This window comes from Mastomys coucha, unplaced genomic scaffold (assembly GCF_008632895.1).
Source record: "Mastomys coucha isolate ucsf_1 unplaced genomic scaffold, UCSF_Mcou_1 pScaffold4, whole genome shotgun sequence".
NCBI lineage: Eukaryota > Metazoa > Chordata > Mammalia > Rodentia > Muridae > Mastomys > Mastomys coucha.
In genome coordinates, this window is record NW_022196910.1 from 35,301,919 (window position 1) to 35,316,065 (window position 14,147).

The following is a 14,147-nucleotide window of genomic DNA, read 5'->3' on the forward strand; positions in this document are numbered from 1 at the left end:
CAACAACATCGAGCAAGCCTAAGAGGAAAGACATTTCTGCAGTGGGTGTTAGCAGGAAGCCACCGCGATTCCCGCAGGTCATCATCCCCCTGCCAGTAGGCAATCACCTTGGGTCACTGCCACCAGGGCCGCGGAGACGACTTTGACCCCACTTCTAAAACGCTCTCATCAGGATCGCCCGGGCTCACCCGAGTTCCTGGGGAAGAGCACCCCCAAGCACCTAAGGCACGGCCCGCGTCCACTCCGTTCCAAGCACGCAGCCAATAGGAAAAACCCTCCGCCCCGGGCAGACGCCTCGAGCGGCCGGACGAGCCCCGGAGGCAGGTCAACCCGGTACCGCCTCGCCGTCCCACGGCCAGCCTTCAGAGTTCTCGGTCCCGCTGGACAACCTTCCTTCCCCGGCCTCCTCCCTTCCAAGAGCGGCCCAGCCCCCCCGCAGCCAGAGCCACACCCGCTTCCCTCCGGTAGCGCCCCCGCCGCACTCGGCCGCCGCGCTCTTCCTGGGCCGGGCCGAGCGAGGCGGGAGCGCGCATGCGCACTGGCCGCAGGGCGCCTCCCCGGCCGCGATCTCGCGAAGTTACGCTCCGCCGGGCCGCGGCTGACGGGCGGCCGTGCCGGGGGCGGGAGGGCGTCTGTGGTAGGAAGACAGGCCCGCTGCGCCGGGCTCGCCCCAGTGCTCTGTGGGATACTGGAGGTCTCAAGCGTCTCCTCCTCGGCTCGCGGCCCGGCTCCGGCCCGCTCTCGCAGACACGGTCGCACACCCCCGCGGCGTCCCCTCGCCTCCCTCGCCGCCGCCGCCGCCGCCCCCTTCCCCCCCGCTCGCGATAAGAAGAGCCGGCGGCAGGAGAGGGGATGAAGATGGCGGACGCGAAGCAGAAGCGGAACGAGCAGCTGAAGCGCTGGATCGGCTCCGAGACGGACCTCGAGCCTCCCGTGGTGAAGCGCCAGAAGACCAAGGTGAAGTTCGACGATGGCGCCGTCTTCCTCGCCGCCTGCTCCAGCGGCGACACGGACGAGGTCCTCAAGCTGCTGCACCGCGGCGCGGACATCAATTACGCCAATGTGGACGGACTCACCGCCCTGCACCAGGTCTGTGTGCCCCGCCGCCCTCACCCACCCTGACCCCCGGGCCCCGGTGCCGTTCTCGCGCCGGGGCCTCGCCCGGCGCCGGGGCTGAGGCCGGGGGATGGCGGGAGACTCCCTGCTGCGGGTGAGGGGGCGGCTCCGTCGGGGGAGGCTGGGCGCGGGGCTCCGGGCCCCCTTCGGAGCCGCTCGCCCGCTGCCTGTGCGGTTTGGGAGCCGGCTGGTTTTCCTGGGCGGGGGGCAAAATAGACTGTGGTGCTCTTTGGAGGGGGTGCCCAGGGCCATTTGTGGACGTGTGTCTAGTACTCTGGGTCAAACCGAGCGGGAGGGTAATGGGTTGTGCCGAGGCCCGGTGTCAGTGATAGACCGTGGGGGGTAGGGTTGTTGAAAAATCCACTAACCGGGAGCGGTAAGGACTCTTGGGGCAGATGGACCCCTTTGGCCTGTAGGTGGGCATTGGTCTTGGTGTACTTTTTAAGGACTTTGATTACAAATGAGGAGGGTGATAATAGTGATCGAGAGCCCTTAAAGCCGGGTGCCCTGAGCGAACGATTTCCTGTTTTCTCCTTTATTACTCTTGGTCATTGGGGAGGGGGAAAATGGGGTGTAATTAGCTAATCTGGAGTGGCTGAAAGAGAGGGGTTTGGTAGTGTATCTGATAAGGAAGCCTTCCCAAGTGGGCTTGCCCACCTCATAACTGGAGTCTGGATTCCTGTACTTGAAGTTTATCGCAGTCACAGATCCCTGAGCCCAGGTTCCTGGTGTGTACACCGGGGCTAGGAAAGACAAGAATAAACACTGTACACTCCTCAAAGACGGTTGCCAAACTTTGAATTTTTTTTTTTTTTTTTTTTTGGTGGTGGGGAGCGGGGCGGGGGGAAGAAAAAAGAAAGCTAATCACAATCTTTTCTCAAAATGGATGCTTTGTGCATGTTAAAGTCTTATAGTAGTCCGATTGGGATCTCTCAATGTTAGCCAAATAAGGAAAAACTATTGGCAATCCAGAGATAATGTTGCTTTGCCTTTAACAAGCCAAAAGCAACAAAACCCTTAGAGTTCTGCTTGAAAAGCAAGTTTTAAGTGTTGGTAGTAGGTGCTGTGACATATATCCTTTCTATTTTCATATTAAGAAACTTGGAATTACTAGGAAATTTACAGTGCAAAAGACTTTTCCCGTTCTCTTAGACTCCTCTTGGTTATGTGGGAGAGCATAGCTCTATTTTGAATAACAGTGTGGTTAAAAACAGAGGTTGAAACCTAAGGCACTTTGTACCTAACTTTTCGCACTTTGTACCTAAACTTTATTATTTTGTGCCTGTTAACTTTATACCTTTTAAAAAGACACGGTATGGAGGCATTTTCCTTTTATTGCTTCCTGCTTTAATAAGTGATGGCCATTTAAAGTTTTATTTAATCAAATTCACATATCAAGCTTGGCGTAGCCTTTGTTTACCAAGCTGACTGGAAGGACTGAAGTGCCTGACAATCTGCAGGACTGATCTGGAATTTAGAATGGCACCGAGGGAAAATATAGGGTGGTTCTCTAATGTAATGCAAAGTTCATTTGCTTAAAACTTAAGGCACATTATAACTCTAGATCTGAAAACCTGGTTTTGAGAAGGAAATCAACTTCACATTAAAAAATGTTATCATATAAAATTAAAAAATAATCAAGTATTTTTTCACATGTCCTTGGCAAGTTTAAGTGAGAAATTGGTTCTGAGACACACTTACTGTATGTCAGAATAATTAGATAGTGGTTTATATCAGTATGTTTTTTCAAATTGCTAAGTAGAAATGTAAAGTTTCTTCCCTGTAGAGAATTGTATTGGCTAGTTTAGATAGTTTACAAGACATGAAATTGGCTTTTAAATCTTGTGCTTATCAGTTTTTACTTATTTAAAGAACCCAGACTTAATGGTATCTTCTTGATTAACTGAATTCAGTGGTTTAGTGAATGTAGGTATAGTCTCTATGATTTCCTATTTTGTTTGAGTTGACAGGCATGTAAGGAGATGTTTCTAAGTTTATGCCATTTGTATAAAGCCATTTTATTTGTGGTTGGCATAGAGCATGTTCCTTAAATTGATGAAGCCAAAGTCCTTAAAAGATGAAGCATAGTGGGGCTGGATAGATGGCTCAGTGGTTAAGAGCAGTGGCCACCCTTCCAGACAACCTGGTTTCCATTCCCAGCACCCACATGGCAGCTCACAACTGTAACTCCAGTTGCAGAGGATCCAATGCCCTCGCACAGGCATACATGCAGGCAGAACTCCAATGTATGTTAAATAAACTGTTTTTAAAAAGCAACATTGAAATGTTTATTGTGTTTTCTCTATTGCTCTTACTTATCTCATACTTGTTTCCCATTGTGACTCTGAAGACAAGGACTTCACTTTGGGCAAATTGGGGACACCAGTTAGTGAAGGTGAGGAATGGAACCCCTCTCCTCCTCTTCGTGGGAGCTTAAGCTTTTCAGAAGTCTCTCCAGTGACAAATGTGTTTGTCTCTATTAGCTAACAGTAAAATGACTGATTTGGTGACTGGTCTTTAAATATTTTAATAGTCTCAAAAGATCATAAAATAGCTACAATATTTACCAGTGTAATTTGTCTTTAGTCTGTTTGCATACTCCCTTACCTTCTGCCGGGGTGGAATGGCCTGTGTGGTTCACATCCCAGTTAGCACCCTGCTGTTTTCCTTACTTTTGTAATACAGGTAGTCTGTGCTTAAAGGGTTATCTGCTGGCTGCATGAGCTTTGAAAACCCAGCTACTGCTCTTCATCCCTTCGCATAGAAATGCTGCCCATATGAAGAGAAAGCAAACTTGTGTCTTGGTCTCCAGACTACTCTTCTCTTCTTCCAAGTGTAGGATACCATACGCTCTCTGATTTTTCTAAGCCTAAGGTCCGGAGTACAGTTTCAGTTTTGCTAGTTGGTAGTTACTCACCTGCAGAGTTTTACTTATAGCATGTGATGCTTGTATGTTAGCATGCTTAGTAAACACCGTCAAGATTTATAGGCTATGGATAGAATGCCTTTGGCTGGTCCTTACCAGCATGCCTACAATGCCAGAGTGGCAAGTTGGAGTTTAGCTTTTTGATCTTAACCTCACAATCTTAACTTTTTCCTCCATGCCAATGGTTTTCAAGTGAATTTTCAATTCCCGTTCTTCTACAGCAACCAGCTTATTTATGTAGAATGTAATATAATGATATAATGTAATCTTTAGTTAAAAGTATATATCTTTAAGTAGTCATGTATATTCAGATCTAGTTCTTTTTGCCATAGGCTAACTTTTTTTTTTTTTTTTGGTTTTTTCAAGACAGGGTTTCTCTGCGTCGCCCTGGCTGTCCTAGAACTCACTCTGTAGACCAGGCTGGCCTCGAACTCAGAAATCCACCTGCCTCTGCCTCCCAGGTGCTGGGGTTAAAGACATGTGCCACCACCACCCGGCCACAAAACATTTCTTTAAGGAATCTTTACTGTTCAGAAATTTTTTTGTAATTGTAACTGAGTTTTATAATCTGTTTTATCATTTATTTGTTAACTATTTTTCCTGTCTTGAGATTGAATAGAATCCTTTTTATGTAATTGGAATATTCATTTAGTTTTAAATCATCGTGAATTTCACCCTAAAGTTCCGACTAAAACATTGTTCCTCACTGAGCACTATCTTTTCATTGACACCTCTATTCTGTTAAGAATGTCATCAATGTCAAGAAGAAGTTAAACATTTCAGTTACTTCATTCATTGTCCCTGTGGCTAGATGTCCACTCAGTCACCTGGCTTTTCTTCAGGATTACTTTTGTATTCCTTCTTTTCTTTGCTCCTTTGATTATCAACCTGTTCCTTGTATTATACTAACAATTTGCCTTTCCATCTTTATAGATGTTATGTATGCATGCATGCATGCACGTATGTTTCAGTCTGGGGTGCATGTGGATTTTATAAAAATCTTAGCAATCCTGTGTTGTGTTGTTTAAACCTCCTCAATGCAGGTTTAAAACTCCCTGTCATTAGCTTATACTTCGTAACTGTGGAACTGGTGCCATTGGATCTAGATCTTCACTTTTCTATTTCTATTCTTTTAGTTGTTTCTTTTCCTCTGCTAAAATACCCTTCCTTTCTTTACCAGCTCAGATTCCTGTAAGGTTTCATCCAACTGCCAACGGCTTTGAGCCTGGATAGGTGAGGTAGCAGAGACACATGTGCTCCTCTGGGGCACTCAGTACTCGGTATACGCATGCTCTGGCTGGCTTTGTTTAAAACACTTCTGACTAATAGTATCTAGAAGCTCACTTTTCCAAACTACACGACTCAGGACCATTCTTCCACATATTTGTTTCCAGGGCCTGACTCACTAGCATTTTTATTGAATTGTTTTATTTCTTTGTATAAATAAGTTTCATGGTTATTTGTATACATATTTGAAGCCTGCATGTCCAGATATTTAGAATACTGGTCCAATATTATAGAACCTGTGTTTTTGTGAAACAAGTGAAAAACTTGGAAGTAGATGTTTGGTACATTTCTTTAATTGGTATTTAAAGTATTTCTAAGTAGCGTCCCCTTCTATTAAAAAGTCCTAAATCTGCTTCAAGTTTTGGTTAAGTGCTAGAAAATGCATTCCATTAACATAAGAACCTGAGGTAGACCCTATGGTGAAATCCAAGGTTAAATGGTCAGTGTTCCTTTGTAATTTTACAGTAATACCCTCCCTCTGTTTCCAGCTAGACAGACTTGTAGATAACCTGAATATTAAATCATTGTGCTCTTAAATCCAAGTTGTATGGACTTGTAAGGGACCCATTGAAAGGATCTGTGTAAAATGTAGGAATAGTGTAGTGTAGTTGTTCCTTAAGAAGCAAAGCATTAGCGACATCAGAAGCAGTTAATTTTGAGTTCCTTGTTGCAGAATAATCCAGGTGCTTTCTATGAGCAATCTATTTTAAAGTGAATGCATTTTCAGCTTTTAACTTTTACCTGTTTTATTTTTGTCTTGAGATGTTATAGTTTTTGAAACACCTATTGGATTAGTTATAAAAGTATTAAAATTTGTGTTAAAAATGTACAGGAAATTGTTTTTTCTGTATGCTTTACTTTAGAAAAGCTGTGGTACTTCATGCTAATGACTCATGGAGTTTTTTATTGAAATCATCCAGAATCCATTTTTAAATTTTTTAAACAATCTCCAAGCCCACAACTGGTTCCTTATTTCCCACAGTAAATGGGCAGTGTAGCCATATATGGGGTGTGCTGGTCCAGCAGAGCGCCTGCACTGCTGCTCGTAGATTGCCTTCTCTGCAGTTGCTGGCTCTGTGCTTCCTGGCAACAGTTTTGTGGTCTGACTTTGAAGTGTCATAACCAAGACTGTCTTTCATGAGCTTTAACTTCAGTGTGATTGCAAGCTGTTGACTGAGCATTTTCTCATGGAGGCAGGTAGAAGCAGCACTGGGTAGCCCAGAGGAAACTTGGGCTATCCCTCTCTTACCATGTTTCCCATGCTCAGGAAAAGAAAACATGTTTAAAAATCTAAATGGTTTCGAAGTAACGGCTTTTAGAAACCTTTGTTGGACATAAGGACAAAACATTTTATTCCTCCTATAGAGTGTTATTTCCTGACATGTTCTAAAGGTGCTGTTTTCCTTGCTTTGGAGTCTGTTTAAAAATAGCCATCTTTTCTTATACCTTTCTTTAAAAAGTGTATCACTTTCTATAATCACAGTGAAGAGATAGAGTGTTAACATGCTGATGTTCTCTTCACAGGAGAAGACAACGTCTAACAGTTCCTTCACGGTTACTCTAAGTTAGGGCTGACTGCAGTAGCCATGACTTAGCAGTGTTTTATTGAGGAGCAGTGCTTTAGAAACAGTGTCACTTTAAATTCTCACAGCTTCCTTCCTTCCTGTGTTCAAGGTTGACAACACAGTGAGTTACAGTGAATGACAATCCTAAAGCAGTCTGAGTCTAGAGCCTAAGCTTAGATCTCCAGCCCACCTCAGACACACAGATTCTCCTGCTTCTGCTTCTGCCTCCTGAGCTGGGAGTAAAGGCATACCACCATGCCTAGTACCCTAATTTAAGTCTGAAGAAGAAAACCATTTTTAAATATTTCAGTGATTGTATTGATGATTATTATTTGAGAGTTTTCCCTGTAAATCAGCTAAATGAAAAAACATGAACAGATATTTTTTCTTAATCTATTTTTGTTTTAACTAACACTTGAGATCTTTTTATGATAATTAAAATGCAATAGTAATATGTTTAAATTATTCTAGAATTCAAAATTATTCTAAATTTTAGGAAGTGCTAAGATTTTTTCTGACCATAAAGTATACTTGATTCTATTTTTTTTTAATTTACAAAGGAAGTTACTACAAAAATACTCCTTTTTTTTCAGAATATAGAATTTAGTTTTCTTTTTCATTTTTCTACTAGTGACAGTTTATATCACTACATTTGCTATGTATTTGTTTAGAGTGATTTGTACACCTAAGTGTATATTCGGTTCTTGGCTATAAACTATAGGGAGCTCTCATTTGAGATGTTAAGACAGTCACAGCTGGGCATGGATGCAGGGCTAGCTTTAATCTTAGCACAATGGGAGGCAGAGGCAGGTGGATCTCTTGAGTTTCGGGACTACAGAGTAAGGTCCTGTGTCAAAAGAAAAATAATCTTAACTCGTCTCCACTCTGCAGTATAATTACTTCAATTTGTTTTGTGTACAGTGATCATTGATATTTGTAAGCAGGACATGGGATAGTACACAAAATGCTAATAATGTTATCTAAAGTTGTTTCTGAATTGGTAAAGTGAGTTTGTAAGTTGTTAATCATTCTTGACTTTAGTTGGGAGCCTTTTATTAATAAGAATATCCACAAATTACGAAGTATAGCTGAGTTACAATTCTGGTCTTATTTTGAAAAAGATGAAAGGATTTTTTTTCATTTTGATAAAAATGTAAAATGTGATTTACTTATTGCTCAAAATTGATTCTATTTGTATAAACATATTTACTTCAGTCACTAAAAGAACAAAATCTGTATTTTTGTTTTGCTCCATCAGCAAATTTAAAACAAGGTGTTTTGATCATCTGGTACCATTTCATAAAGTAATGGGATGCTTTAACAACAGAAGGATGTAGCATCAAAATAAAGGGCAGTTGAGATTCCCACGTCAGTGTATAGAATTATCAAGAATGACAACAGATGCTCTTTGTGCTTTGGTGAAAGTACAGTTGTAGCTAAGGATGAACAGATCCCATAACACTGCCCTGTGTCCTGCTTTTAATAGGGCATGGTAGAGTACAGATGGTGGCATTCTATATCAAAGTTTAAGCACCGTGTCTCTTGGATACATAATAGGAAACAAGAAGAAGCTTATCTGAAGGGATTTAGGGGGCTGGTAAAAGCTGTTGCGGACCGTTGGGTCCATATTTATGTTTCCATATGTCTTTGTGCTTGTTGTTATCCTCTGGAAAGTATTTTCCAGATTATTTTTAAAGCACAGCCCCAAGCACAAAGAATGAACAGTTTTGACCACTGAAGAACACCGATTCTTTTTTTTTTATTATTAGATATTTTCTTTCTTTCTTTCTTTCTTTCTTTTTTTTTTGGTTTTTTTCCGAGACAGGGTTTCTCTGTGTCACCTCGGCTGTCCTGGAACTCACTCTGTAAACCAGGCTGGCCTCGAACTCAGAGATCCATCTGCCTCTGCCTCCCAAATGCTGGGATTAAAGACTTGCGCCACCACCGCCCGGCTAGATATTTTCTTTATTTACATGTAAATTTCTCCTTTCCCAGTTTCCCCTCCAAAAAACAAAGAAACAAACAAACACAACAAGAACAGACCCCTGTTGCCTCCCCCAGAACACTGATGCTTTGCATGTTCTAACCATATGTTTAGCATTTATAGACTACCTGTTATTAAAAATATATCTTATCTTCAGACAAAATAGAAAACCTTTAACATATCCTGAATTGGTTCTTTCTCTTAATTCTTCTTTGTCTTCATTTTATTTCAGTAGATGCAGTGTCTTAATTTTTTAAAAACCTGAATATTGTAATTTTTAACAGTAGAGTTCATAGAAAATGAACTGATAAGTTGTGTTGGCAGCTATATCAAGATTTGCAGGATTAAAACTATATCAGGGGCAAGGTGTAGTGACATATACCATTAATCCCAGCAATTGGGAAGCAGAGGCAGGCCCAGCTCTGTGAGTTTGAGCCTAGCCCAGTCTACATAGTGAGTTCCAGGACAATTGGAGCTACAGTGTGAGCCCCTGTCAAAAAAACAAAAAAAAAAAAAAGGATCAGAAAAGCATATGCCAACAACTTATGTTTAAGGATCCATTATTATAGTATAATATCTATATTTTAGATTTACTTTAAAAGTGGAATATATTACTGATTACTAATACAAGTAGAATTTTGCCAAGTTTATGTAATCTAGTTTAAAAATGAATACCTTTTAATAAATCCTTTATATTTATTTAGGAAAGGATTTCTTGGTAGCATAGCAATAAAAGTAATATATACATTGTAGTGATTCTAATTACAGAGTCTTTTCTGAATGTTTTCATTATGGATCCTCATATGCCTGAATTTTTGGACCTCACTAGTATTTTGGGTGCTTATCTTTTCATTGTTGAGCTAGCTAGCCATAAAAAGGCAGGCTTCACTTCTGTATTACTACCCTCGGTGCCTGCCTGACTCAAATGTTCTTTCATGGGTGGAGACATTCCACGTTGTCATGTGTCATATAGGCATTTCTGAAATGACATTCGCTAGAAACCATGGAAAGCAGTGAAAGCATTGCTCAGCTGTCACCTTTTTAATCTATTTGAGTGAGTTGTGTGCTTGAGAAAGAGAGAGTCTGTGGACAGAGCCTTACCTAACAGAAAGCTTTAGCTTGAATATTACTTCATATTGATCTGATTGCTCTTTGGTTTAACATGGTCTCCTGAAAGAATTTAAGATTGTACAAAACTGTTAACTTTCTGCAGTATTTGATAATAAAAGATTGGATTTGATGAGGTGTGAATTAAATGCCTTCTTAAAGTTTGCTAGCCATGAAGGAAAGTATTTCTTCATAAAATAATACACAAGTACACATACACATTTACAAATCACTTTTATGTTGATGTATTGCATACATACACACACACATATATTTATGTGTGGAAATATCTGTGCTTCGGAACATTTATTGAATTCAAGGAGCATCAGCTCTAGAACATTTTTATGAATATCCTCTGTAGTGAAGCGTATGCACGAAAGTTACATTATAAAATGTTGATCATTTAGAGTTGTATCTAGTGAATTAGATAGATTGTGATAATAATGGTATCAATAACTACATATTTTTATAAAGCTTATTTAAAAATCGTTATCACTTGAGAATTTTATACATGCACATAAAGTATTTTGATCAAATGCATCCCCCCATCTTCCTCCTTCCAGCTTCTCTCATTCTGCTATTCCTGTTCCCTGCCAAGTTCATGTATTTTGTTTTTTAAATCCACCAAGCCCACTTAGTGCTGCCAGGATGCATGTAGATATGGGGCTTCATCCCTAACAAGCAAACAACCTGATCCTTTCTCCTCAAGCAGCTATCAGTTGTCTCCAGCTCTTAGCTAGAAGTGGGACTTGGTGACCCCCTCTCTAGCTTCCGTGAGTTCTTGTGTGCAACCGTCTTATCATGTCATGAAATAACATTTTTCTCTTCTGAGCCTTGGGAGGAGGAAGTCTGATACAGATGTCCTACCATAATCTCTTATCCCTGCACTTTGACTAGTTGTGGGGTTTCTAGGTTGATTGCCGTCATTGCAAAACGAAGAGTTGAGAGATGTACTAATTTTCTGGTATAAAGATAAGAACTTTGGGAGCTATTTAATTCAATGTCCATTTAGTATGATACTAATATTGGGTTTTTCCCTGTGGCCTATGACCTATTATCTATCTGTCCATGGATTCCTGGGCCTGTTAGTGAAGCGAGGCATGAGTTCCATCTTATGGTACAGACTACAAAGCTTATTTTAAATTAGAATGGGATCATTAAGAGACCCTCAGAGAGAGTTTAGTTAACTCTTTGCACATTTTGCCCCCACTGGATGTAAGCTGTTTCAGAATTTATAATGAATATACTATCTTCTCTTGTCTGTATCCTAGGTTTTCCATGCAACAAGTCAGTATTACATCTGACAGTTTGAATATTTGTATATATATGGTTTTGTTCCTAAACAAAGTTTTGATGCTGGTGTACCCAGATTTGGATGCTATATTTTGTTAAGGCATGTTAATTAATCTGTATAGTTTTCTTAACATTTTTAAACAGATGACATATTTCTGTATCCTTCCAAAGTACATTGGGAAGTCTAAACAAAAATGTAGCTTCTGTCTTTTCCTTTAAAAATGCCTATTGCAACTTAATCTTTTCAACCATCATTTTTCACATTAAAATGTCTAAGCTCACTGTATTTATCTTGGATATGAGAAGCCATAAGCCATCATTAAGATTTCAGTGCCTCTGTTATTTTGTTTTGTTTTAATTTGCTTTTGAAACAAGGTTTCATGTAGTCCAGGCTGGCCTTGAAATAAATCCTGATCCTCCTGTCTCAGTCTTTCTCTCTCCTTTTTATTATCAACATGGTTTATGTTTGTACTTGTTGTTACATATGCATATTATTGCAAATAGAAGTGTTTAGGTAATTAAAACAGCATAGAAAAAAATAGATGTTTAGTGCTAAACATTCCACCTCTTCAAAGTCTAGTAAAGTCATGTTAATACAATTATGTGATTATCTATAAATGGGATCATACTTAGTTTTCTGATATATAACCTATTTTAAAAATTACACATCTTTGTTAATCAGCATTAATATTCAGTTTACCTTTAATGGCTATATGGAATTTTGCTTTGTGCATCTGAATTTATTTTTCTAAATTGATGAATGTTAAGTATCATTTCCACTTTTTCATGGTATAGCATGAAAAAAAATATTATACTTTTGTTCATCTTAACTCTTATATTCGTTGGATTGATTCCAGAAAAATGTTATGAAAGTTTTATTCACTCAGAGAAGTAGTTGGGAGAGAAAGAATAAAAGAATTCTTTCTTACCCACTTTTCTTTTTTTCTTTTGTGTGTGTGTGTGTGTGTGTCAGTGCATGTCAGTGCGTGTCAGTACATTGCATGCGCATGCACACACACATGCCCAAATGTAGGTATAGAAGTCATAGGATAGCTCTAGATGTCAATGCTTGCCTTCCACTTTGTTTGAGATGGCAACTCTTACTTTTCTACTGACATGCCAAGCTAATCTGGCCGTTGAGTTTCCAGGGATTCTCTTGTCTCTGCCTGTCAGATCCTCTTAGGAGCATTGGTATTTCAGAGGTTCATGTTACACAGCTGGCTTTTATATGGGTTCTGGGGATTCTGACTCAAAACTTCACATTTGCATGGCAAGTGCTTTTACCCACAGCCACATACCTGAGTCACTTCTTTACATAGATTTAATTCTAGGGGACTGAGGAGATGGCTACTCTTCAGAGCATCAGGGTGCAATTCTCGGGACCTACATGACAATACACAGCTGTCTGTAACTCCAGTCCCAGGGTTCAGTGCCCTCTTCTTGACTTCTGCAGACCCCAGGCTCACATGTGGAATTAATAATTAATTAATTTTACAAGTACATCATTTTTAAAAAGACTTACTTTGAAATACATGTTATTAAAAATGTTAGTATAATCTGCATTGGTATAATGCCATTATCCATTTAAATTAGAAGTTAACACCATGCACTAAATGTCTAGATCATCTTGTGTTTGACACTATACTAATCTCTTACCCAGCGTTCAGTGTGCTATTGATTGGTATTTGTTAACAAATGATAATAGTTTAGTAACTGAAAACATACAGGGTTAGATTTAAAAAAAAAGACTTAGCCCAGAATATCAAAAAAACTATTTGAGTGATAATTTATTAATTTATATCTTAAACACTTTTGAACCTGTTTCCTCTGGTTTGTTCTCAGAGTTCTTGTTCATTTTCTTTCTGATCCACTTTTCTTTTCTTTTTTTTTTCTTTTTTTTCTTTTTTTTTTTTTTTTTTTTTTTTTTTTTTTTTTTTTTTTTTTTTTGCCTCAAAAAGTGATATTTATTCAAAGAGAGAGAGAGAAAAAAAAAACTGAAACAAAACAATCAATCAAAAAAAACAAAATGTCCATTCCTTGGCTCCCTTCCCTCCCCCCCTCCAGCTGTCCCTCGGCACCCCCAGGACTGAACCCTGGGCTAGAGCCAGGTAGCAGGACAGCCCCTCAAATGAGGTCAGCAACGTTGAGGGGCATCTCTTCAATGGAGGTGTTGTAGAAAGTCTCAATGTCTTGAAGAGTCCTCTTGTCTTCTTCTGTCACCATGTTAATAGCCACACCCTTATGGCCAAACTGACCATCTCAACCAATTCTGTGGATGTAGTTTTCCCTGTTGGTGGGAAGGTCGTAATTGATGACTAAGGAGACCTGCTGCACATCAATGCCTCTGGCCAACAGGTCAGTGGTAATTAATACTCTGTTAGAGCCAGACTGGAACTCCCTCATGATCACATCTGGTTCCTTTTGGTCCATATCTCCATGCATGGCAGAAACAGTGACATCAGAAGGCATTGTAGCAGACAACAAAACTACCTGTGTATTACTATTCAGCTTTTGGAATATATCGTAGATCTGATCCTTGAACCCATGGCTTAACATTTCATCTGATTCGTCCAGTACAAACATCTTGATGTATTTGGGGGACAGGTATCTCCAGTTAAGCATATCAAACACCTGGCCAGGGGGACCCACGATGATATGGGGAGCTTCCATTTGCAGCTTCTACACTTCAGCATGTACATTGGTGCCCCCAATACAGGCATGACAAGAGGCACCCATGTAGTCTCCTAATGCCGTAATGACAAGAGGCACCCACCCATGTAGTCTCCTAATGCCATAACCATCTTTTGTATCTGCTGAGCCAATTCACGAGTGGGTGCCAGAACCAGTCTTTGTGGCCTTTAGATCTAAT

At 40.3% G+C, this 14,147-nt stretch overlaps 1 protein-coding gene across 3 annotated transcripts in view; it reads left to right on the forward strand.

The window, feature by feature from the left end:
• The first annotated feature begins 567 nt into the window (after nt 1-567).
• The window catches only part of Ppp1r12a (protein phosphatase 1 regulatory subunit 12A), a 111,406-nt gene continuing 97,826 nt past the window's right edge, over nt 568-14,147 (forward strand). For 2 of the 3 annotated variants that reach the window (XM_031349699.1, XM_031349700.1), the window contains exon 1: nt 569-1,089. In XM_031349699.1, coding sequence (XP_031205559.1) covers nt 853-1,089 — 237 coding nt within the window. In that variant the 5' untranslated portion in view covers nt 569-852. Of the gene's footprint in view, nt 1,090-14,147 lie in introns of all 3 variants that reach the window. The other variant, XM_031349701.1, reaches the window with a different exon arrangement.